At 32.3% G+C, this 26,750-nt stretch overlaps 1 protein-coding gene across 50 annotated transcripts in view; it reads left to right on the top strand.

Annotated features, from left to right (window-relative positions):
• The window catches only part of LOC145259193 (band 4.1-like protein 2), a 585,710-nt gene that overhangs the window by 393,983 nt on the left and 164,977 nt on the right, over positions 1–26,750 (top strand). For all 50 annotated transcript variants that reach the window (XM_080117013.1, XM_080116992.1, XM_080116976.1 and 47 more), the window contains 7 exons: positions 2,952–3,027; positions 5,970–6,014; positions 7,549–7,728; positions 17,802–17,889; positions 19,497–19,649; positions 19,841–19,938; positions 26,471–26,658. In XM_080117013.1, the coding sequence (XP_079973139.1) occupies positions 2,952–3,027; positions 5,970–6,014; positions 7,549–7,728; positions 17,802–17,889; positions 19,497–19,649; positions 19,841–19,938; positions 26,471–26,658 (828 nt within the window). The remainder of the gene's footprint in view (positions 1–2,951; positions 3,028–5,969; positions 6,015–7,548; positions 7,729–17,801; positions 17,890–19,496; positions 19,650–19,840; positions 19,939–26,470; positions 26,659–26,750) is intronic.

Raw genomic sequence — 26,750 nt, 5'->3', positions numbered from 1 at the left:
ATTTTGATTTTATTAGCTGAAACTGATTGGAGTTGTTTAGGGATGAAAAAAAAAAAATTTGTGCAGTCCTCACTCTACACTGACCCCCCCCCTCTTCTAGTTGGGAAATGCATCTTCATTTTGACTTTTTGTGTCATTGGCTACTCACATTCTTCCACATGTAATCAAACCAATTGCGAACTGTCTACAGTATAAATAGGGGAGTTAAGTCACGACGGTCAAGAAAGTTCAGATGCAGCAGGTACTTGAATGAATGATCCTTCTCTATGCTGCCAGATCTGGCTGATGAGAACTGCTGTTCTCAAAAGATTGGTAGTGTTTGATTTATACTGTCTCTATCGAATTTTGCTTCTCTGCTAGCACCATTTTGTCTCCAATACCCAAATCGGACACGATTATTTTAGAGGGCATTCATAAGATTTTTTTAATTTATTTATTTATTTTTTTTTAATTTATTTTTATTTCTTTTCTTTTTTTTTGTGTTTGTGGATTTGTTGATCCTTTGTAAAAGTGTAGATCATTGTAATGTTGATTTCTGTCTTGGACAGGAGTTTCTGCTTTGCTAGCAACGAATTATATTTTTCTAGTCAGAAAGAATAAAGTAATTTAAAAATTGGTTCTCCTCAAAAAGGGAATATTTGATTGGCCTAATGGATATTGTCACAGACTATAATATCATAAGTACAAATTCTCAAACAATAGCAACTTGCATTCAGTTAATCACATACATTTACAATGTGTTTTTTGTTGAATTTTATGTTGTCATCCTAAAAGGGTTGATATGGCATAAAAGTAGCAATTTGATTGTTTCAATGGATGTTTTCTTAAAACATTTGTTTTTTCACTAATGGGTCACATCGGGCTGTGATATGTCACCACTTATTAAGTCCTGGGAACCACTTGGGGACAGGATTAAAATGATCGTCAGATGATGATCAACCCTCCATGTGAGGACTGGAAACAGTAGTATGGGTTTACATTAGACATGAAGACGATTATGCTGTAGTTGGTTGAGAAGCAGACTTGTCTTGTTCCACAGATGGGATGTTTCGGGACAGAAACTTTGTTCTTAGAACCTTTTTTTTTTTTTAATTTTTTTTTTTAATGAAAATAGCTCATAACAAAACGTAGAGCCACTTGGTGTAAAGAACTAACAAGAACTAGCAAGATTATCACAAAGACATTATCTTTGTGTAAAAATAGAGAGAAAGGAAACTTCTGTCAATCAGCATTATTCTTTGGACCTTGACTCAATTAAGCAAAATTTATACAAAAAGACAACAGGCGATTAGCAAAATTATTTGATAACATACTATTAAAAGACTGTCATCTTTATAGCTATGTTGCTAGGGCCGATATATCGGCAGCACATGATTGGAATGTTTAGATATGTGCTATAGAAATATATATTTTTTCTCACATAATTAAACTATTTTAATTTCAGCTACCTCCATTTTTTTTTTTTTTTATCATTGAACCTTTTTTTATTTTTTATTTTTTACAATCGTGTTATTCCCTTTTACTTGTTCCTGAAATGCTTTCATATTTCCCATTTTGAAATTTTTATGGTTTTTGTCTGCAAAAGAAAAATCTTCATTATTTTTCAGATTCTTTTTTTTCTCAAATTTTTCGATCTAGCTGGGATGTGACCCCAACTAACAACGGAGGTAAAAGACAAAAGTGCACACCTCGTCGTTCACTCATTCAGTCCGTTATTCTAACTTCCTTCCTTAGAATTTGTCAAGCTTTCAATATTGTGCAAAACAAATATTAAATTGTTGACCTTCCACAGAATGTGCTCCAATGAACTTATTACACTTCTACTCCCTCAACATATATCCCCAACCCACGGAACTAGCAGCAAAATTCCACCCCTTCGCTGTAAGGTCCTTAGATTCCGGTGATTTTCTACTCTTGTAACTTTTATCTTTAGATCGCTTGCTTTTGGTATTCCCTTCCTGCTCCCTATTTTCTTGACAGTACCAACATGCAGAAATTTAGATATAATGCAAACAGATATTTTGCCACCCAACTGTGTGTTCAGCTGTCTCTCTCTCCTGTAAATCTGGCCTGTATCAGAGTATCCCTTATGTTTCAGTAGCATATGTATTGTTTGAGATGAGATTAAGTTAAAGAAAAAAAAATTACATATTTTGACCATATTCAGCACAGTTTGATTAGTGCTTTGCTCTCCTCTCTCTCTCTCTCTCTCTCTCTCTCTCTGTATATATATATATATATATATATATATATATATATATATATATATATATATATATTACTCGTTATAAACCATCCTTGGTGTTGATTTCTATTTTCTGTTAATTTCAGTGTTATGTGACCAGTAGTCTGAGTTTATTGGTTAAATATTTTCACACATATATACATCGTTAAATATTTTCACACATATATACATCTGCCGTTTTATTTGTATAGATTTGTGAAAATATAGACACATCTGAAAATCAAACAAACCAGCAACTCTGTAGCTAAATATTTAGTTTAGAAGGAGTCTGAATCTGTAATTGTATTGGAATCAGAAGTTTAAAAAAGAATCAGCAGTTGTATGAGAATTGGAAAATATTACAATTGTCCCATCATTAATGAAAATAAAATTTTGGTTTGGGTTACCTAATTAAATTTGGAGATCCTACAACTGGCAGAAATATTGTTACAAAATGATTTCTTTCGGCAAATTTTCTATTTTCTGAACCAGTTATTTTTTTCTTTTTTAATCTATGCCTATTCATTTAAGCTTATTGATATTTGATAAATTCCAGTTGAATTGCCTTAAACCGAAAAATAAACTTGCTTCATTTTTGTTATGCTGAATTGCCTGATGATAAAAACTGTCCCCACTCCTTGGGAATTTTTTTTTTGATGACTGATTTAAAATGAATAATTCTTATATTTTTAACATGTTTTACATTTCTTTTTTACTTTTATTTCAGATCTTCCTTGGGAATTTGCATTTCAAGTGAAATTTTATCCTCCAGACCCGTCTCAAATCCAGGAAGATCTTACACGGTAAATAAAAAAAAAAAATGATATTTTATCTGTACTTAAATATTCCTAGTGTCAATAAATGATTGGTTTCACTATGGACATTTTTATATGACTTACAGATAGTTTTGGAATTATTGATTATTTAAATCAAAAGTTCAAAAGAAAATGAGCTTTGAAAAGAAATGGATTTTAAAAAGAAATGAAGATTTTTAGAATCTATTTGGATTTAGACTTTCCTTTGGTTTTTAAATAAACAGATCAGTACAGATAACAATGGTTCAAGACCAGTGTAGTTTCAGATTGACAGCTTATCCTTGGTTTTACATGCAGCACTTGGTATTCTCCAAGGTTCACCCATCTAGGTACTTACCAGACACAATGTCACTTAACTTTGGTTATCTTATGGTAACTGCTGTGTCATAGTCTTATTTGGTTTAATGTCTATTTTATATGCTGGCATATATTGGATAGCTTTGAGAAATCGACTAGCCAGATCTTTATCTTTTAATCTCAATTGTATTTCTATCAATTCATCCCATCTGCCAACTGATCCTGTTACCTTTACTAACGCAACAACTCTTATCCATTCTTTTAACATGACCAAACCAAACTCCTGTTCTTCGCACATCTCCCTGAACTATCCAGAGTTAATCTTCCCTTTGTAGAAAGAAGAAAATCTTACAGTAAACACTTAGTAAATGTTTGTTTAAAACACAAGGCATTAAGAAATGAATTCTTTTATCTTGTTGTAAGTTGATCTTTTTATTATGAATCCTTGTTCTCTTTCTTGCCTTGCAAGATTAGATTTCAAGTCAGCTCTTTGTTCTGTGTGTGTGTGTGTGTGTATGTGTGTGTGTGTTCTGTGTGTGTGTGTATATATATATATATATAAAGTGAACGTGTCTGTGTGTGTGTGTGTGTTTTTTCAGTCTCCAGACTCGAAATTTGATATACAGGGTACTGAGATTTTGGAAAATCTTTGTAATCCGTTTTCGTTTTTCGGACAGAAATTTGGCTGTTAAGGGGTCAAAGTTCAACGATTTGACCTTTCGAGAACTCTACCAAACTCCTTTTGGGTCTAAACACTTGAAATTTTAGATATAGCTTCCTTGGACATGGATCTAACTTAATAACTTGATTTGATCCCAAAACAATAAATGTTAAGGAGTCATAATAGGGGTCAAAAACTTAAAAAATTGACCGTTTAAAAAATTTTTTTTTTCTCAATATACACCTCCAAACACCCAGGCAACGTCGGGCTGAAATAATAAATGAATGAAAATCTCTTGTGATTTAGTAACATTAAATTAGAGAAAAGGCCATTTTGTTTTCTTTCAATCCGTTTGAATCATAAATGTCAAGTGTTAAACGTGATTCCCTAGTGACTTCTCTCGTCATTAAGATTAGCACAGGTTTTCATGTCTTTGTATAATTATGTATTAGCACAGAAATTTGGGCGATTCTCAACAGTTTAGATTGACTCATTTTACAACTGTGTGTGTGTGTGTATTCACATCCACGGTGTTTGAGACAAATTTGAAACTTTCGAAAAAGAATTTAAAAAAAAAAAATCGTATGTTGGCCAATAAAAATTCAAAATGCATCTCTTAAGGGGTATTTTTACTGAATACAGCACATTCAAAGAAATCACCCTGAGCCTCAACGATGTCTAGATGGAACCTGAACTTGGTATGTTTTTTCGAGCTTGGGTAGCTGCAGAAAGAAGCCTTTAAGCATATGCTGTATGGAGAGATATGATAAATATATAACACAAGTTTTAAAGACAGAGCTGATGACCTCAGGGAAACATTAAATTTGGACAGCATAAGAGATGCATGAAGAACAGGAGATTTTGTTGGTATGGTCATGTTAAAAGAATGCATAACAGTTCTTTGAGAGTATGCAGGGGAAGGCCAAAGAAAACCTAGAAATAAGGATGAATTTGTAAGATAGACCTGTTCGTACATGGATTAGTTTATGAGTAAATTTCTTTAAAAAAAAAACATCCACATGGTAAAATAGACACGAAACAAAATATGATTACAATGGTAAATTGTTCTTGTTTTTGGCAATCATGACTCTGTAGGACTGTTAATTCTGAATTCTATATTAAGAATTGACTTTTCAACTTGAAAAAACTTGATTAAAACTAATTGTAAACTAACGCTTTTACTTGACAAGTGCTACAAAAATAATTTGTTTAAGTGCGTGCCGCAAGGACAGCGATTTTTAAGAATCAGATTTATATAATCAATAATTAGTGTATTTGTTTATAATATTTATCAACTATAATTGTATTTTTTTCATTAAAATTTTTGGTTTTCTAATTATAGCTGAATTATTTTGTCTTTTATGTTGCATAAGTAGGAGTAAATAATAAAGCTAAGATGAACTGGTCCGTACCGAATTATGTATGTTATTAAATTCCTGAGGGAAGTAGGACTTGACAGATAGTAAGTTTGCCTCTCACTACCTCTGAATCTTGCCAAGAAAAACTAAATATAAAAAATTGAACCAAAATAATTAAAAAATTTTTTTTTTCTAATCTTTTTGTTGGGGATGGGGCATTGCACTGGATGCCAAATATTCACTTGCTATTTCAGAGACTCCAACTGAGAGCTTTTCAAGAGTTTCACTGTTCGTTTAAGCACAATTGTTTGAATTTCTTTTACTTGGTCCACCTGGTATAATTGCCAGGTAGCTTTAGATGTTCTTATAATAACTGGAATAACAGATCTTCCGAAGATTCCAGTTTCTTTTCATATCATAAATGCACTTTATTTCAGTATATTCTCATAAAATGAATAAGTATTTGCCAGAGCAAACAGATTTTTATATGAAACTTGTGTTTAGTGGTTTAGTGAGCACTAATGTAGAAGTAAAACTGACTTTACTTTATTTATTATATATATATATAATCACATATTTTCTTGTATTAACATTTTTTGTTTCTCTTCTTCCAGATATATGCTGTGCCTTCAAATCAGGAATGATATTCTGAATGAAAAGTAAGATATGTTTTGATGTTATAAATTCATTGATCCTATCTACAAAAATTGCGTTTTTAATCTTTGTGGTGTTGTGAGTGGTGTGTGTGTGGTCTTGTCAAATTCTGAACATTCCAGACGTCATGTTTTGTGAGTTTCAAAACTTCTTTTCATAAAGATTATCTGACAAGATTTTGTGCAGTCTTTAGGCTATCAAATGTACACTCTACACAATCCTTACCAAAAACCGGAAATAAATAAATAATAATAATAAAAAAAAAACAACAAATAAATAAAAGGGAAGTAATTCTATAAAAATATAATTTTAAATGTGTCATTCAGGGTTCACACAGTCCTTGAATTTTGACTTTTGCCTTAAAAAGACCTTATTTCTATTATTACTTTGAAAAATCTTTGAAAATATGAAAAAGGCGTTGAAAATTGTATTCATTATGCCAAGTAAAAATTTATCAAAATATTTAAAAAAAAATTCATTCAAATTTCCCTTTATTTGTGTTCTCATTTATAATTTATTTTTTGGGGGGAATGTGCGGGACACAAGCGGGGGGAGGGGTAGGAGCAGCCATCATAAATTAAATTACCCCCCCTCCCTTCTCTAAAATAAAAATACTTTCTTTCTAATGGTGAAGGAAAAAAAAAATGTAATAATTGTAAATTAGGACAACCGGTCAAAAGAAAAATGGACAAGATAGCAGCCATCTTGGTTGGAAATTTAAATGCCATAAAGAATTAATGTTTGAGATGAATTGTAAAGTATTTAAGACTACTTCAAAACACACACACACACACACACACACACACACACAAAAACGATGCAGGTAGGTTGCAAATTAACTTTTATTGGCTATGGTAACATTTATTTGTTGTATATTTGATTTTTTTTTTACCACTTTTTCGAATCACTGTGGATCGTAAAACAAACCCCAAATTTTGCTTTGAAAACTTGAATTTTGTCTGGAGAAGACCTTGAAAACTCTGAAAAGTCTTTGAAAATGGACATTGAAAATCTGTACAAATCCTGGTCATTATACTTGTCTTTTCAGTATTGATAAATACCAGTATCAACAAACAATTGAGTTCTTTAATTTTGGAGAAATTACAAAAAATTAAAATAAAAAAAAACAACAAAAAAACATCTGCATATCTACAGCATATCTTCTATGGAAAAATAATCTCATTGGAATGTTACCTCAAGTTTGTCTGCACATCATTCATTTAATGAAATTAGAAAGTTAAAGATAAGAAATAAATAATTAGCTAAAATAACATTAGTCTCTCTCTCTCTCTCATAGTTCATTCTCTCCAAATAAAACCTTGAAGAAAACTCTTTGTGTGTGTTCATGAAAAAGGGTTTTATTCATCTTAGTCAAACGAGAGATGATCGATAGCCGCTCATTAGAAGAAGTGGAAAGCGTGTAAAAGACTATCACGTATAAACATCTGCACATATTTATAACAAACTTACTTTTTATTAAAAATTTTACAATAATTTTGGAAAAGATGTTAAATAATGCTTTCACAATTCTTTTGGTAGACTTCCCTGTTCGTTTGTTACTCATGCCCTGCTGGGTTCTTATACAGTCCAGTCTGAACTTGGTGACTACGATTCTACAGAACATGGCCAAGGTATTGACTACATCAAAGACTTCAAGTTTGCACCAAACCAAGATGCAGAATTGTTACAGAATATTGCAACTCTACACAGGCAACACAAGTAAGACAGCCTTTCTTTTTGCTCTTGTTAATGTCAAGATTTTCTTTTTTCAGTGGTCCTGGGTACGACCTTAAAAGAAGTCCCATGTGTTGGTTGTGGGGGATGTCGAGTTATTCCATAGTTACTAAATCAAATCCACTTTGGTTTGGAATGGTAATACCTGTTAGGGCATCTGCTGCTACCAGTTTAGGCTATTTAAAGAATCTGGCTTTCAAAATTCAATCATGTTTTGCAGTTAAAAAAAAGACAAGAAATTTCTACTAGAAATGAAACCAAATACCATGAATAAATATTTGGAGATATAAAGAACTTTAAGAATAAAAACTTTTTACAAAATTACAGCATTCAGCATTAAATAATCCAAAAAGGTTTAATGTACTATAAAACAAAACAGCCAAACCTTTTTTCAGTATTTTTTTTTTTTTTTTTTTTTTTTTTTGTTAAATCATAAAATAATAAAAAAAACAAACTTGCATTACTCAAACTTTTTCTTGTAATAAAATTGTCTTCCAGTTTTTAAAAAATTTAGTCTAGTTCATCAGAAATTTTTATTTTGAATCCTATTTTATTACAAAATTTATTTCAATAGAATGCATTTGTTTCTTTTTAAACAAGTTGGCTATTTTAATCTTTTAATAATTGAAAAGAAAAGCTTGAATTTGTGTTTTTATGAAATTTAAAACAAACTACTTACCACTGAAGCATAAGAGGCTACCGTGACAAGCCAGATTTATAGGAGGCGATGGCAAGATATTTGTTTGCATTACATTCAAAATTTCTGAATTTTTATATGCTTATGAAGCAAGTAAGAATTCCAAAGACAAGAGGTCAGAGGAAAAAAACTATTAGAGTAGAAAGTACTCCAACAGCTAAGGATCTCTAGAGTGATGGGGAGGAATTTTGCTGCTAATTCAATGTTTCAAGGAAATAATTCCAATAACATGCACTTTTGTTTCTTTGTCTTTTTTAATAGTTGAAAAATAAAAAGTGCTTGAATTTGTGTTTCTAAACGTGAAAGGAATTTGGAAACAAACTATTGAGTGGAAACTTTCTGGCTTTAAAATTCTTAGCAAATCATGTATTAAAAGTTTGAAAGTTAATTTTTATGAATACAGATTAAAACAACTTTCTTTTAAATTTTAATGGGTTATGAAGTGATGAAATTTTTTTAAAATTAATTAAAATCGCTGATTTGTGTTTCAGAATTTTTGAGATGAGGTTTGATGATTTGTATTTAAATTGTGATTACTGTTCTCATCTTACAATGTTGTTTTGTACAACAAACATGTTTTTATGTATGATACCATTATTAAATGAAATCGTTTATAATGATCTGTGGGGCTAAGAACTGAAAATTCACTGAGAAAAATGAAATCCATGTTGTATATCTATATAATAAAATAAAGTCACTTTTTTTCCTGTGAAACTTCAGACATTATAGAAAACAACTAACTTAATATGCTAATTTTTCTACTAACCACCTACAGCACTTAATGCATGTTTCACAAAAATATTTTTACATGCAGTCTACTTACAAATATTACATTTATTCCCAGATAGTTGCTTCTTCCAAAATAAGTCTTCCTTCAAGAAGGTAGCAAACACTTTCCTTCCAGATATTTTTCTACTCTGAGTCTTTTCTTAATACAAATCAACTTCTCTGACAACACGCAATAACCCTTATCCCTGAGTGGCCTCCGGGCCTTTATAAGTGGTGACCCCCATGTAAAAAAAAAAAAAAAAAAAAATTATTCATTTCAATCACCTTACTATCTAACATAAGCTTCCAAACTTGAACAATAATCATTCTCTGACAACGAATATCTGAATTTAAACATTTAACCATTGGAAATGCCTTTTTCTTCTAGTTTCTGCAACCCATGATCATCTAAACATATAAAGTTATAAAACTTACTCAAATGGATTGCTCGATACTCTTATATTTACGTTTTTAAGAAGAAATAATTCTTTTTGATTTCTCCTGAGCAATGCCGAGACAAGAGTCTTGTTAGTATAATATATTTCCAATCCCATCTGTAATTATAAAGATTTCATTTAATAATGATATTGTCTACACAAGCACAATTCTCCACCACAAAGCAACATTGTACATTAAACATTTTTTAAAGTAAATATATTTTCTAATGCCCTCACTTTCCCCTGGACTTTTCCTTGTCCTTGTAACCCGAAATGAAAGCTGTATTTTGGATCGGCTCCAAAGTGATTGATTTGCCAACAAATGCTGAAGTGTATTATTCTATTCTATGAAAGCTAAAGACTTTAGTGGTGCCAATTCGTTTGTTTGTTTCCATCCTTGAGTAAATAAGAACAAAGAGGCTGTGAAGTTCCTTGTTATGCCATTCGAACAAAATGACTCACTGCCTGCATTGCAACAAAGTAGCATTGTCATTGTTGCGTCTAAAAGCGAGGAAAAAAAAAAAAAAAAAAATAATCATATTCTTGAGAAACTATTTGCACCTACTCAGTGTTGCTCGGGAGTTTTTACTTTGTTTTGTTTAACCATTTTTCTTTTTAAGTTGCATAAATACTTGAAATGGCTAATAGAACTTAACTTGAAAGTACATTATTCAAACATTTTAGCCTAACATTCACAAGTAATATTATATGATACTATCGTCTCCCCTTTCACAAGTGTTTGGAAGTTGGGGAGAAAGAGAAAAAGTGTAAGTGGGGAGGGACAAGAAGAAATAAGTTTGTCAGGAAACAAAGCTAAAGGAAATGGGGTTGGTGGAAAGACAATGGATACGAAGATGTTCACTAAGAAACACAAAAGGAAGCTGATGTAGGATTGTTGGTCAAAGTGTGGTGATGATTGGGACAAAGAAGATCAATATATTAGAGAGTTGGTTTTAGAAGTGTCGATGAGTTTTGCAACAGTTCATGACAGTTGGGTATAGTTTGCAGACCATCTTGGGTTTGCGACGGTTAATGACAGTGTTGAGGGCAGTTTCCAATTGGGCACAATCTAAGGTAGTTTTTGGCTTGGAGCAGATAGGAAAATTAATTGATCGACTGACCAATGACAAAGAGGCCTTGCCAGACGACTACTTAGATGCAAACCTAAGCTTCGGAGGGTCGATGGTGTCACACACGTATCTAGAGTGTAACTGATATTTGCAGAATGTGTTGGAATTTGTGGTGTTTGTATTTATTTATTTTATATTTATATTATTATTGCACCCCTACTACAGCCGGCAGTGTAAGAGAGCACAGCACAGAGAGAAGACAGAGAGGAAGACTTTGGAAACACCATTGGGGTTGGCAACGTTGTCGAGTAGAATAGCATATGGTTTTAAAAAGAAGACATTGCCAAGTCTGCTGCAAACAGTATGGGTTCCGTCTACTATACTAGAAAACTTCTCTCACCTGACAGTATCCTATATTTCTATAAAGCCACCATTTGCCCATGCATGGAGTATTGTTGTCACATCTGGGCTGTTGCACAAACCACTAACCTTTTCCTCTTAGACATTGTCTAAAAAAGAATCTCTAATCTAATTAGTTCCATACTATCTGTAAAGCTCCAGCCTCTGTCCCATCATTACAATGTTGCATTCATGTGTTTGTTTTATAAGTATTTCTACAGAATGTGCTCTGATAAACTTGCTGCGCTGGTGCTCCTTCGACGTAAACACTCTCAACCAACCTGGCACTCTGCAAAACCCCACTCCTTCACGATAGAAATCTTTATATACCGGAAAGCTTTCTATTCTAATAACTTTCTTCAAATTGCTAGTTCTTGGAATCCTTCCATTCCTTTGACCGTACCAACTCAAAGAAATTCAAATTTAATGTGAACAAACATATCGCTGTTGAGTTCCCTACTTAAGATTCTCTTGTAGGTACCATTCCTAATTCACAGTTGGCCCTCATGTCTCAGTGGCAATGCGCCTTGTTTAGGATGAATTACAATTTTCTTGGATGGTCCCGCTTTGGTCTACCAACACCAGATCTATGCCTTTCTTTTTATCCAAACTCTCCACTCTCAAAGTAAGCAAAACCAAGTAATCAATTAATTTAGTTAAGTTTTAAATAGCATTTTGTTTAGTCTGTCATGTTCAGTTTGAAATAGCATTTTTGGTTTGTCATGTTCAGTTTGAAATAGCATTTTGTTTGGTCTGTCATGTTCAGTTTGAAATAGCATTTTGTTTGGTCTGTCATGTTCAGTTTGAAATAGCATTTTGTTTGGTCTGTCATGTTCAGTTTGAAATAGCATTTTGTTTGGTTTGTCATGTTCAGTTTGGAATAGCATTTTTTTCGGTCTATCATGTTCAGTTTGGAATAGCATTTTTTTTGGTTTGTCATGTTCAGTTTGGAATAGCATTTTGTTTGGTCTGTCATGTTCAGTTTGAAATAGCATTTTGTTTGGTCTGTCATGTTCAGTTTGAAATAGCATTTTGTTTGGTCTGTCATGTTCAGTTTGAAATAGCATTTTGTTTGGTCTGTCATGTTCAGTTTGAAATAGCATTTTGTTTGGTCTGTCATGTTCAGTTTGAAATAGCATTTCGTTTGGTCTGTCATGTTCAGTTTGAAATAGCATTTTGTTTGGTCTGTCATGTTCAGTTTGAAATAGCATTTTGTTTGGTCAATTTCAATTCTCATGTTCGTCACTTATCACACGGGTTGAATAAGCATATATTTGTATTTTTGTATTAAAATAAGAATTTCTCCCATTTTTATTTTCCGTTCACATGAGGAAAAGGTTGCAGATAATTTGTTGGCCATAAATAAATATAAAACAATCTATTATGTGTCTCATTCATCGTATAATCTCAAAACTTTTTGGCTAATCAGCCACATAATGTAGGTATAGACGTATTAAAATTTATTTTTCTTTTCTCTCCCTATGCACACACCCAAATAATTTGTTTGTGCAGCCTCGTTGAACTTAGATATTGGCCAATGGTTGGGTGCAGGTAGGGAATGATTTATAATTTTTAATGTTTCCTCCTACGGCTAAAAAGCTTCTGCGGTAAATTGTACATGGCCTCCCATCCCTCTCAGATCTGCCGCAAAAATAAGGTCAGGATAGGAAGGGTAAGGACAGGTTTTACGCAGAAATAATTTGGACAGCAAAACACAAACAGTAATTGCAGATAATAAAAGTTGGTTTTATTCATTTTTGTCTAAGTGGAAAGTTGGTTTCTGTCATGCTAATTTATTATATTATCTGTTTGTGTGTGTGTCCACCTGAAATTGGAAACTACACAAGACACACATAAAATTTGTATATTCTTTTTTAGCTTTAAAATATAAAAAAAATCTACTAAATATTATTATGTTGGAACACTGCACTAAAGTATTAATTTCTTTACATTTTATCCTTTGTTTGTATCGGCATTAAATAACCCAAAAAGGGTTGATATGCCGTAAAACAAAAACAACCAAGCAACCTTTGTATGTATGTATAAATTCCTTTATTTGTAAAGATATAATTGGCTACATATGTGCATACATGTTTCAGCTATATTTTCTTTCAAAAATGCAATCTTATTAGGCTGAAATCTTAAGATAAACTGAATGCTTAAACCTTTTGTATAAATAAAGGACTTTATGCTATATTACTGCTCTTTGTTATTGAGAACTTTTTATAATCAACAGTTTCATTGTATTAACAGGGGAACTTAGGAATACAATCATAATACACACACACACATATATATATATAATGGAAAAGAAGAAACAAAATAATTGATGACTCGTCTGTTCAGTGGATTTTATTTAAGACTGTTTTCAAATGTGTAGTATATCCCTTCGACTTCCAGTTAGTGTTGGGTATTCAGGATAGAAATATGGATCGTCTTGTTGCCTTCTTGTTATTTCATTCCTAAATTAGTTGTAGGCTGTTTTTAATTGTGAAGTATTGTACTTTGGTTTCCAGATAATGTCAGGTCATCAAGAGAGAATATGCACTGTTTTGGGGCCAACCTATCTACAGCTTTTTATGCATATCACCTCTCCCTCGCTGATTTGGGGCAATATTATTTGAATTGCAAGTAAACAAACTGTTCAAATCAATAAAAAGAGATGTTTAATAAAGTAGTGGTTTTTGTTTCTGTCAATGGAGAGCGTTTCATGTGGCACATTTAAAGTTGAACGGTTGCATCTAACATATGCTCCTATTGATAGGAAAAAAGAATGAAGTAAATTAAATAATTAAACAAATAAAATGTGTGTGTGTATATATATGAAACGAGGGATTTTAAGTTCTCTACTCTTTAGCAGAGTTTTGCCTTTTTTTGTTTTTGTTTTAATGAAGCAAAATTAAATTTCTGCTTCAATTGCTAGTGCCATCCATGGATGTCGATCGTCTGCCCTTTTATCTTCTATCTAATTTTTTTTTATTCTCCTTCCCTGATATTTATCCCTTCCTTTACCTTGTTTTACTCTTTTTTTTTCCTGCTTTCTGAAAAATAAAAAAATGTTCATTTTGACCTGAAGGTTACAACTTTAATTTTGATGTTTTCTGTTTAAACTAAATGAAGTTGTTTGTCCCCCCCCCCATGCCCCAGAAACTAATCTCATTTTCATAATTTTTTTTTGGGACAAGATCAAAGTGTAGTATCTGTTCTTCAGATGCTGCACTTCTATTTCTTGTTCTCTTTCGGTAGAGGAGAAATCCTTCACGACTGAGACAATTTTTATTTTTGTACCTTTTCTCCACGTTAAAAAACGACCCTGGTGTCTAACTCTGTCCCGTGGGGAGGCATAGTAAATAGGTACATCTCTGAGCTTTGTGTGTGTGTGTGTATATATATATATATATAATATATATATATAGAGGTACTAGCAGAGTACCTGACGTTGCCTGGGATTGAATTTTATAATGTTATTTGATCATATACACATGTATTATATACTGTACTATATTTTGTTATTAATTTTTAATGCTGTATCCTGGGGTTATTGTAATCTTAAATACACAAAGTCTAAAAAAATTAAGCCTTCTTAGAAATGCAGTCCACAATATATTACCAATACCAGTTAACCTCCATTGCATAATTTGGATGTAATTAATCCACATGCTTAGGTGTTATCTAAATTCAATTAATGCAAAACATGTAGAAATGCTCAGCCTCGAACATATTCTCACAGAATGTGAGCAATCTATGAGAAGAAACTACACGTGGAGACACAATGAATTATTGGAGATCAAAGATGTTGGAAGACTGTCAACAAAGCTCTCAATGTCACCTGTTGGACAATGAATTTTATTAAAAAAGGAAATATTTTAGTTTTTGTAAAACTAAGCAGAGATTGTCATTGTTTGATGGCTGCGAAGACTGACACAGTGTATTCAACTTGGAATTCTGGCTTGTATTTCCAACTAAAATAACATTAACAGATCAACATCCGGATATTGTCATTTGGTTCATTAATTTGAAAAAGTTTTGCCAAATTTCAAGATTATTGTCAGGGACAAATTGTGATAGAAAAGTTTTTGTTGGCTATAAAAATGGCTTCCATTTTTCTTTCCTTTTTTTAAAGATTATGATATGAACTCTTTAGGTTTAACATCTACTTAATACTAGCCTGGATTCCCAGCATTGCCCAGGTGTTTGGAGGTGTGTGTTGAGCAAAATAAAAAATAAAAAAAGTTGTAGTCGGCAGGCAGGCTCGAACCTGTAACACAAAGGAGGAAAAGAATGTGAAAAAAAAAAAAAAAAAAAATCGTGACATCTTTGCTGTTGTTTCCATTGCCAAACCGGAATTGACAAAGGTTTAAATTAAGGCTAGTCAATTTAAAAGAGGAGATGACTTTCAAAAATATTGGCAAAAAAAGCAACCCCTCCATGTAGAAAAGTGCCCAATTGAGGGTGAAGGAATTAATGTTTTTGGCCAATTTTTCAAGATTTGAGTCTGAAGGGTCGAGCTTCAAAACGATAGTGATCTCGTGAAAATCCTTCGCCTCTGTCGAAAGTTTTAGGCAGACAAACAAACAAACAAACATACATACATTTAAACAGATAGGTGAGATTTATAGATTACACATAAAATCTGAAGAGAAACACTTTTAAATGAGGAAAATATGTTAGTATTTCAGGATGGCAACATATGCCACCATCTTGGAAATATTGTAATAAAGCCACTAGCGCTTGTAGGAGCAGAAGCATGACACACATGCACCAGGCTCAACATTGCTTAACTTAAGTGATCTAATAAGAACCTGTGGGTCAACATGATTATGCTGTTTATTTAGAAAGTGACACATTGACTCTCCTGTGATTAGGACACTGGATGTATTTTGGAAATCAAAAGGCTATACACCTACAATAAATTTTACGCATAATGGTAAGAAGCTAGCAGTTCACCGACAAAGTTACATTGCTTTTTTTGGCAACAAGTTAGTGATTTACTTTTGCAAAACTAATTTATGTAAGTTCATATGTTATTGAACACATAGAATTGTAACACATTTTACAAGAATTTTCAAGATTCCAACAACTCTGATAGAAGTTGATGAATACAAATTATACAGAGTAATTATGCAGTAAGCAGTACTATTGTATGCAGGGTGTCCCCAAAAGATGTATACACACTCCTAAACTGTCTTTGCACTTCAACAGTGTTTTCATGCTTCCAGTAGCGTTTTCGAATGGAAGATTTTTTTCTTCAAAGGTTAGCCTGGCTGCCATCATAAAGATTGACGAGTTTAATCGGCAAAGAAAAAACAAACATCTGGTTTAACATTATTTAAAGTGTGTATACATCTGTTTGGGAAACCATGTATTATCTTATCTATATATATATATATATATATATATATATATATATATATATATATATATATTTTTTACATAGGCATCACCACTTATCAAGGCCGAGAGGCCACTCAAGGATAAGGGTTAAAGAGTGTACAATAGTCAAAAGGACAATATAGTAATCGATAGTAATGGAAGTTCAATAAATTTGTTAACTTAAGAAATTATCTGGTGTTCTATTTATAGGACAATGGGACCCAATATAAAAGAATACATGAAAACCTGTGTTAGCCAGGCCTTAGTGTGAAGAATTCTATGTCTTGTGTGTTATTCTGTCTTCAGAGTAATTTTGCAGTAAGCAGTAATTTTATATGAGTAGGGTGCCCAGCATTGCCCGGTCATAAAATACACTTAAATACAATATTTTGATTAATGCAGATTTCATATTTATTATGTTGGACCTAATATATATAGTAATGATTTAAAAAGTTAAAAGAAAAATGACTCGTGTGCCACCAACGAGAATCGAAACCAAAACATTTAGTTTACAATTTATTTTTTGCTTTTACTGTTAATGACTGAGCTACGAAGACATGTTTGCTGCAAAGCTAAAAGTTAAAACCTGAACCAATAGCTACTATGTTATGCATGCATATTCGTAATGCCGGTGATCGACCTTCACCTGATAAATTTCATTTTTTTAATTTTCACACTTTTTTACCGATTTTCCTTGGCCTAAAAGCCAAATATAAAGTTTTTGCATGGATTCAAATACCTTATATATGAAGTTACCAAAAACTCTAGGAGTTTGGTAGACAAAATTTTTTAAACAAAAATATATACATATACATAAATATATATGGAAAAAGTTTTGTTTACTATAACCATTTTATGCAAATATTATGCAAGTATAAATCGTGTAGAATATCTACATGTATATAATTACATGTAATAGATAATTAAATATGCTCATCCGATAAAACCGAAAAAAACTAATAGGGAATTAATTAAAATGAATGTTTAAAAGAATATACAAACTAGCTAGATCTTTTGCACATGAATACAATTGTGCAATCCATATATAACAAAGTTGTATTTTCTTTTTAAATAAATAGAAAAAAATCATTTTTTGATATGAATATCAATACACACAAAAAAAAGGTTTATAGGAGTATAGATTATCTTAGATTTAAAAAATAAATTTTGTGGCTTATTTAAAGGATAGTGAGACCTAATTAGTTCATGATTTGAGTTTAAAAAAGAAAAAAAAATGGTTAAAAATTGCAATTATTGATGAATGTGAACCAACAAATAAAAACAATTGTTGAATTGTTTTCTTGATGTTTTCAGAGGCCAGACTCCAGAGGAGGCCGAGTTGCACTTTCTTGAAAATGCCAAAAAACTGGCAATGTATGGCGTTGATCTGCATGAAGCTATGGTAAGCATGATGCTAATGATGTCCTTCTTTTTTAGTCGTTAACAGATTTGTTTCACTTTATATTCTTCTGTTTTCTTTACAAGCCCATCATTATAAAAAAGCACTTTGTTTTCTTTTAAAAATAGTCCAATGTTTTAATTGGAATACACTAATTGGCCAATACTGTCTTGGTATATTGGTACACTGAATAGAAGGTTTTGGTACAAGTTCATACCCCCCCCCCCACCCCTCCCATGAAAAAAACAAAAATACCAAAAATCTTTGATGGACATACCCGTGACAACAAGAAAGTATTTTACACTAAAAATCATGTAAATCAATCAAGTAATTTTATTTAAAAAAAGGAAAATCAAATTTTATGGCTGATCGATGATCCCTTGACACCATTTTGCAAAATGAGAGATAATTCCAAATAATTAAAACTTGCAAGATTTTAGAAAGCCATTCTTATTATGCCTACAAATTGCCATTAATCACTTAAAAATGATTTTTTTGATTAAAAACAAAATTAATCAATTTACGTGAGTTTTGTTTTATAATATTTTCTTTCCATCACGGATATGTACATCACATAGATTTTATTATTTTTTTTTCTAAGGAAAAAATCGGTTATGGATTAGCACTAAGATTTGAATTGTCATCGACTTATTTCACATTGTAATTTATCCCATTAAAAAATGATAAATATACATGATTTAAGAACTAGAAAGTAAGCTTTCATAATATCAGAAAATCTCTGACCTTGAACAAGGGAAAATTTGTAATTTGGAGGTAGCTGGCCTGCTGAACCATGAGAAGTTGAACTCTTTGGGAATACTACTTTTTGCATGTGTAAAAAAAAAAAAAAAAAAAAAAAATTGCAAGGAATTAATAAAGTTTATTTCAATAAATACATATTTACTTCCCTCCATATGGAGGGCTGAGTTTCATCAAGACTTAGATGTTGTGCGTGACATTATAATGGCCATGGTCTTTCCTCGGTAGATACCTAGAGAGCTGCACTGAAATACCCAAATCTTTAAGCTCATTTCTACAAGTGTCTATCATCCGTTCAATGTCTTGTATGAATTGTGAAATATCAGGACTAAGGATCCCCGATGTTTCAATTGAGATAGGCTAACAAATGAAACAGTTTTTGTTTTGTTTTGGTTGACTGATTTTTTTTTTTGTTCTTAAAAATACAAAAACAAAGAAAAATCTTAAAATATTATAAAACCAAAAAATGTTATGAAATATCTTGTTAAATGATTAGAATCATGTTTTTTTTTTTGTTTTTTTCCTGAAATTTTAGGTGTAATATAACTTTTTCAAAGAAGACTGTTGGTTCCGTAGTTATTTTTTTATTTTTCTTTGTTTTTCTGATGGTATTAATTAGTGGTGAGACGATTCCAATATTTTTCCTGATTCCAATACAATTACAGAATTCTGGACAAGAACCATTTTTTTCTTTTTGTTTGAATTTTAAGCATGTAGATTGCTTTTCGGCATTCTATAGATTTCAATAAATATGAAATTGATGTTATATGTACGTTGCGTCAAAGCATTGTGTTATATTATGTTTTAATTTTCTGTTTTTTTTTTTTTTTTTTTTTTTTTTTAAATATCAGGATTCCAACAATGTGGAAATCCTTCTTGGAGTCTGTGCAAGTGGCCTTTTGGTTTACAAAGATAAACTTCGCATCAATCGCTTTTCTTGGCCTAAAATCTTGAAGATTTCATACAAAGGCAAATCTTTTGTCATTAAAGTTAGACCTGGAGAGGTAAGTGGTTGCTATATCTTTCTAGACTTGAATTTTAATTTTTTTTATTTTGAGTCATTTTGGTATATATATATATATATATTGGGAATGAAAGTGAATAATAAAAAAAAAAAAAAAGAATTGTTAATTTGTTCTCAAAGGACAAAAATTCTGAAGACAAACCTAATTTTTATTCTCTTTTGTTTTCACAGTTTGAAAGGTATGAGAATATTATATCATTTAAGCTGCAACATCACCGTCTTGCAAAAAGACTATGGAAGACTTGCGTAGAACATCATACATTTTTCAGGTGAGCCAACAAAGAAAAATAAGATTTTTTTTTCTTATGGATTGATAGATGCTGCGAAAGGGATATATTTGTTTGAAGTAGCTGAATAGTTTTGGCTACAATATTGGCAAGTGCTCATCTGAACTCCCATCTATGGTCCCACCACGCCAAATTCTCACGAGAAACACTTGTCTAGCTGAAAACACTATCAATAATTTTTGCTGCTCTTTATCTATGCCTAAACCTAAACTTAGATTCCATGAACAAAGCTTCTTTCTTAGAACTGCACGCCTGTGGAATTGTCTTCCGTTTTCCTGCTTTCTAGTTGACTACAATATGGCTGTCTTCAAGTCCAACATAAGCAAGTCCTTGAGTCCTTGATGAGCCGTTCCTCTTAAGTAATCCAATTTACCAAATTTACACTACTGATGATTACTATGATATTGTCCCATTGACTACTGTTCACTCTTTTGTCCTTATCCTTGAGTGGCCTCTGCACTTTGATAAGTGATGACTTCTATGTAAAAAAAAAAAAAAAAAATGATCTAGTGGTCGTAGCTGGTAATATACTCAAGCATGGATCTTTTGATGTGTTCTCCAAGTTGGCTGGTGCTATCAGATCAGACTGTCTGAAGATATTGGCTTCTTGAGACAAAATGTACCTAACATTGATGGTTTTTGTTTTTCTACTTCCTTTTGCAAAACTTAATTATATGCTGCAACCCCCACCCCTTTCCTTCTTCCCATTTTCCCTTTCTCTTTCTATCTCCCTCACTTCCTGACTGGTTTCCTAACATAAAATATACCAAACATTAATGCTATAACCCCTTACAAATCTCATTCATGTTCTGCAGGGCAGGGGAGAAAAAACGATAAAATCCACTATAAAACAACAAAATCAAACACTACAAACTTGCGATTGAGAATACAAAGAGCTTGGAGAATCAAACCTTCTACAAGATAATTTGATGCAACATGAATACCATTTTTAAAATAACTGGATTCAACATTAAATAACCCGAAAAGTGTTGATATGCTGTAAAACAAACCAAACCAAACCCAAGTTGGTTTACTTGTCCGTATTTATGACAGCCAGCCAAGGAACCCGGATGTATTCATATTGATTACATTTGAGATAAAAAAAAAAAAAAAAAAAAAAGGAAGCCATTATTCATGTTTTTTATTTATATTTTTTTTTTTTTACTGTTGCTGTTTATTTATTTTTACTGCGTTTCGACCAATGTACCCTCTGACTTTTGTGTATATTGTGCATCCAAGAAACTAACTGCAGCAGCATTCACTCCTGGGGTGGGGGTTGAGCCAGATCTAAATGAGTTCACTTTGCTTCTCTTCAAGATGGTTCGCCTCTGCTGATCGACAAGTCCTTGGCACATTCCAACCAAAAATGCAAATGCCAACCACTCTGTCTTTACTGTTCCAATTCAAGTCTGCATGCTTCCTCAGCCGGCTGCTGTCAACTTGCGATTGAATTCCTCCTCAGGATGTCAAAGAGCATAACCAAACCAACAAAATCTCCTCTTAAGAAGAGTCTTTGTGATGCCGGTTGAGTTACATTTTGTACAGATGCATAAGTAGTGTTAAAGGTGGTGCATGTTGGAGATATGCACAAAACTACTCTACGAGATCTATATCTGAGTTTGTTAGATGAAGATTGACTGGATATGTAATTAGCTGACCTACTCAGTGTTTTTTTTTCATTTTTTTTTTTTTTTTTAAGTGCTGTTTCTTTTTTTCTAAAATAATAGTGCCTGGATGTTTAGGTGGTGTAGTAAGAAAACCCGGGTGGGCTGGGGGGATCAAAACAACAGTAGTGGGCATTGCCTGGGTGTGTGTAGGTGGTGTAGTAAGGGACCCGGAAGGCGGGGTAAAAAGTAGTAGTAGTGGAGGAGGATCGAAATAACAGTAGGCAAAAGGTGTTTAAAAAAAAAAAAAAAAATAAAATGTGGTAGTAGTCAGGGAGGCTCAAACCCGTAACGCGAAGGAGAAAAAGAGGTTAAAAAACAAACTTGATGTCTTAGCTGATGTCTCCATCGCCTGACTGAAGTTCTGAATGTTGAAATTATGTGCGGTCAATTCAACCAATACGATGACTTGCGAAAATGGCGATGCAAAAACCAACCCCCTCCTTGTAGAAAACTGACCATTTTAGGGTGAAGGAATTAATGTTTTTTACCACTTTTTCGATATTTGTGGTTCGAAGTATCGAGCTTGAAAATGATACCGGTCTGGGCAGGTTCTGACGTGTGTGTTGGAAGTTTTTGGCAGACATACAAACACACACACACACACATTTTGCTTTTTATATAATGAAAAACTAGCGGGGTTGCCCGTCGTTGCGCGGCATTGCCCGGGTGTTTGTAGATGTGAAAAAGTGTTAGTAGGCAGGCAGGCTCGAACTCGTGACGCAAAGCCGAAAAAGAAAGTGAAAGAAAAGCTGAGAGTTTACCGCTAGGCTATGACGCGAGTGGAAGTGTAAAGTGTTGAAATTTAGCGATATCAACCAAGGAGGAAAAGAAGATGAAAAATAAGTTAAGAATCACGCAGGTGAGAAATGAACATCTGGTTGGAAACCACTTAAGCTTTCCGCTTATTTGTTTCCCCACGATGTTGGGGAAAACCAGCTCCCCCCAAAAAGGAGGAGCTCTGGCAGTGTCTTAATGAATAGCAATTGTCTTATATGAAGGGTTTCCCTCACAGTGATCAAAGCTAATCATCTTCGAGACATAGCGCGGCCAGGAAGGCCAGGCTGTTGGATTTACTTCAATCAATTTTGTTTTATTTATATGAAAAAGACAAACACCAGGAACCAGGGATTTTTTTAAAAACTCGATGAAATAAAAGATAGAGACAACGTTCGTTTTCAAATCTGAGATATTATAATCTAGGGAGTATAAGGAAAGTTCTCCAAAATCGTAATCTTGTCGAGAACCCCAGCGAAAAAAAAAACCTTTCGCCGATCTACATGAATGCGTGCACCATTTTGCCTTTCATATTATAGACTAGCCTTGGTGCTGGGCGTTACCCGTGTGTTTGTTGATGTGTGTTGAGAAAAACAAAAAATGGTAGTAGGCAGGCAGGCTCGAACCTGTGAATGTGGAGAGAGGTGTTAAAAAAAGATGGTAGAAGGGGAGGGAATCAAAGCAACAGTAGGCAGCCAGGGTGAAGAGAAGTGTTTAAAAAAAAAAAAAAAAATGTGGTAATTGGCAGGCAGGCTCGAACTCATGACACGAAGGCGGAAAAGAAAGTGAGAGAAAATCTGACGTCTTAGCTGATGTCTCCATAACGCGACCGGAAGTCAGAAGCGTTGAAGTTAACCGAAGTCAATCCAATGGTAACGATGACTTGTTACAATGTTGGCGAAAAAATCGACCCCTCCTTGTACGAAATGGCCGAGTGAAGGAATTAATATTTTGGGCCAATTTTTCGATATTTGTCGTCTGAGACATCGAGCTTCAAAAATGATGCTGATCTGGTTAGGATCTGTTGACTTTGTCGAAAGTTTTTGCGATATATACACACGTTTAAACAGACAGGTGAGATTTATATTATAGATAACTTTTTTATTTTTTAATATGTTGTAAATTAAATGTAATTATTACAGCATTATTTAGTTACGAATTACATTGTAATTATTTTTTTAACAATGCATTTTTAACATCTCTATCGATCACTCAATAAAAATTAATGGTGAATCTCTGTAAATGTCTATTACTCAAAGAATTATTGGATTGCGACAGGATAACTGAAAGAATGAATGCATACTGCATATTAATTCTGGTTGTTAGGTGAAAACACAGAATAGTTACAAAACGCCCTCCTCCCCATGTTAAGAATGAATTTCTAAATAACATTATTTCAGCATAGCCTGTATTCTGCATTAAGTACAAATTACACTTTTATGAAAATTTAGGGGATAAGAAATCTTAGAAATTATTTTTTTTTTTGAACCACTGTCCTTATTACTATTGATTTTTATATATTAAATAGCAGGGATACTTTGCAATACCCAGGGCAAAGAGTAATATATTTCTATTAAACCTATCTTTCTCTTTTCCATCCTCTTCAGTTCCCCCCCCCCCTCTCTTTTCAACCTCCTCTGCCTAGCCCATTCCCCTGTAGTTGGACATAGACACACAACTCTCCCTTAAATAATAGATTTCACAAGGAATGAGTCGGCATTTTCTTTACAAACTAGTACATAAAAAACTAAAAAAAAAACTTGTCTGACCAAACGTGGCCCAGTTAACTACCAAGCAATAATTTCTTTTAAATTTTAGATATTATTCATCTAGGCCAATGCCAATTATGAATATATTCACTTTATGGGTGTTCGTTTTGTAGTATTTTTTTTTACTTTTTGCTGGACACACACAAACTGCAAGCTAGACAAAAAAAAAAATAACAAAAAGACCCTGTCATTGTATTTTAATCATGGGTGAATAGTTTGCAGTGCAGAAAGAACAAGACAATTGACATATTTACTAAAATGTTATCAAGGAAGGTGAACCTACTATGAACTGAGGATGGCAGGAAATATAATAAACAAAGCAGTACTTGTACAGTATAATTCAATTTAAAATAATTTTAGATAAAAACATTAATACATGTTTGTGCTATGCTAAAATTAGTAAAAATACTAAAAATGACGGAAAATTGAGTAGGAAAATGCAAATTAAAATAAGATTTATTGAATAATAAAGTTTTATCGTATTTGTTAATGTTGAAGAGTTTTAAAATCCAGGGGAGGTAACTGTAACCTATAATTTTGACAATATTATAATCTACCATTTCGAAATAGAAAATGTTTTTTGTAAAAAATAGTTCTCACAAACTTTCTATTCAACCATTTTCTTCTTTCTCAATTTTCATTTTCAACATGGCATGCATTTTTACCGGAAGTGTTTTTTTGTTTAAATCAAATTATACTGCACAAGTAATAACAAGGCAATTTAAGATATGTAGTGGTGAGGAAGTCACTTACCCTGAACATCTGCTGTTCTAAATGTATATAAATTGTATCAAAAGTTGTATTCCATGTTTTTTCTTGCAGATTGAAGTATGATTGTGGATTGTAATTTGTTGACATCTACTGTAGATAATAATTACACATATCTATTATATAAAGAGCAGTTGTCTGTGTGTTCAGCCAAAAGTAAAAAAAAATTACTAAACAAAAACCCACAAAGTTAATATATTCTTGATTGGCATTAGCCAGGATGAATAATATCTAAAATTTATAAGAAATTTCTTTATACTTTTGGGATTAACTGGGTCAGATTTTTCAGTGTTATGTACTAATTTGGAAAGAGAATGCCAACTCATTCCTTGTGAAATCTATTATTTAATGGAGTTGTATGTGTATGTATGTCCAGCTAAAGGAGAATGGGCTGAGCAGAGGAGGTTGAAGAGAGGGAGGAGAAAAACTGAAAGATTGAAAAGAGAAAGATAGAGATGGGTAGAGACCACGCTAGTCACATTTTTATAAAGATTTTATAGCTTTTTTTTTTTTTTTATTAAGAATAATAACATGTAAATATATCACTTTAACTGTTTTTAAGAAAAATCATGTTTTTGCAAATCTCTTTTTGGTTAATCATTTTCCAATTAATTTAAGGACTAAAAACATAAAAATATTTTTACTTTTTGTTTTTTCAAATTAAGAAAAACTAATGAAAATATAGTCTCATTGTTGACAACTCAGTGTTCTTGTTTGTTTTTGTGTCATGTGTTTTAAAAAAAACATGGTTATTTTTTAATTCTTTGTTTAAAATCAAGTTAAAATTTTTTCTTTTAATAATTTTTATTTCAATTTTATTCAAAGAAAAAAATATCTCTGTTTACTAAATTAATTAAAAAAAAATATAAAAATTTTACTATAACGACAAAGTGCTAATTTGTTCTGGCCAATGCAGAGTAGCCCTGCTATTCAATATATAAAAATCAATAGTAATGAGGACAGTGGAACAAAAAAATAATTCATCTTATTTGGATTCATCAGACTACTGTTCTCATCTTGAGTGTAATTTTCACAATGTTTCGATTGATGTAACCTCCGGCCTTCTTCAGGTGTATCTTGTTGAACTGGTAATTTGGATGGAATTTTGAAAAAAAAAAAAAAAAAAAAATTCAGAAATGTCAAAAAAAAATAATGTAAAAGCTGTCTTATCTCCTAAACTTTGATAAAAGCATCATTCATACTTAATGCAAAATACGGACCATGCTTAAATAATAATGTTAGTATTTAGAAACTCATTCTTAACATGGGGAGGGGAGGGCGTTTTGTATTCTGTGCTTTTGCCTGACAATTTGATAAACAAAACATGTTGTAAAAATTGAATTTAATTTGAAAATCCTGTCTTTAAAAAAGATAGGAGCCTGGTTTGTATTCTGCACGAGTATCTCATAACAGTTAAAACAAATAAATGTTTACTATTTATTTTAACCATGGATTTTCTTACAATATTTTTTTCCTTTTTTGAGTTGAGACATCACATGAAGTTTTCTTTACTTTCTTTTTTTTTTTTGTTTCTAGATTGAAGGAACCTGATTCAACGAAACCTACTCATGTGTTCCCAAGATTTGGTTCCCGATTCCGTTATTCTGGGCGCACGCAATATCAAACGCGTCAAAACACGATAGATCGTCAAAACCCACATTTTGCCAGAGCTGGAAAATATAGCCAATCATACGGCTATGATAGATCACGTAGTATGGATGATGGTGAGTTTTTCCTTTTTATTCTTTCTTAATATTTCCTAGAGGATATATTTATATATTATATATGTTCTAAATAATGCCTATAGTTTCTCTAT

This window comes from Euprymna scolopes, chromosome 34 (genome assembly GCF_053919585.1).
Source record: "Euprymna scolopes isolate OS-2025 chromosome 34, ASM5391958v1, whole genome shotgun sequence".
Taxonomy (NCBI): Eukaryota; Metazoa; Mollusca; class Cephalopoda; order Sepiida; family Sepiolidae; genus Euprymna; species Euprymna scolopes.
Note: the sequence above shows the minus strand (reverse complement) of the source record. Positions and strands in the feature narration are given on the sequence as shown.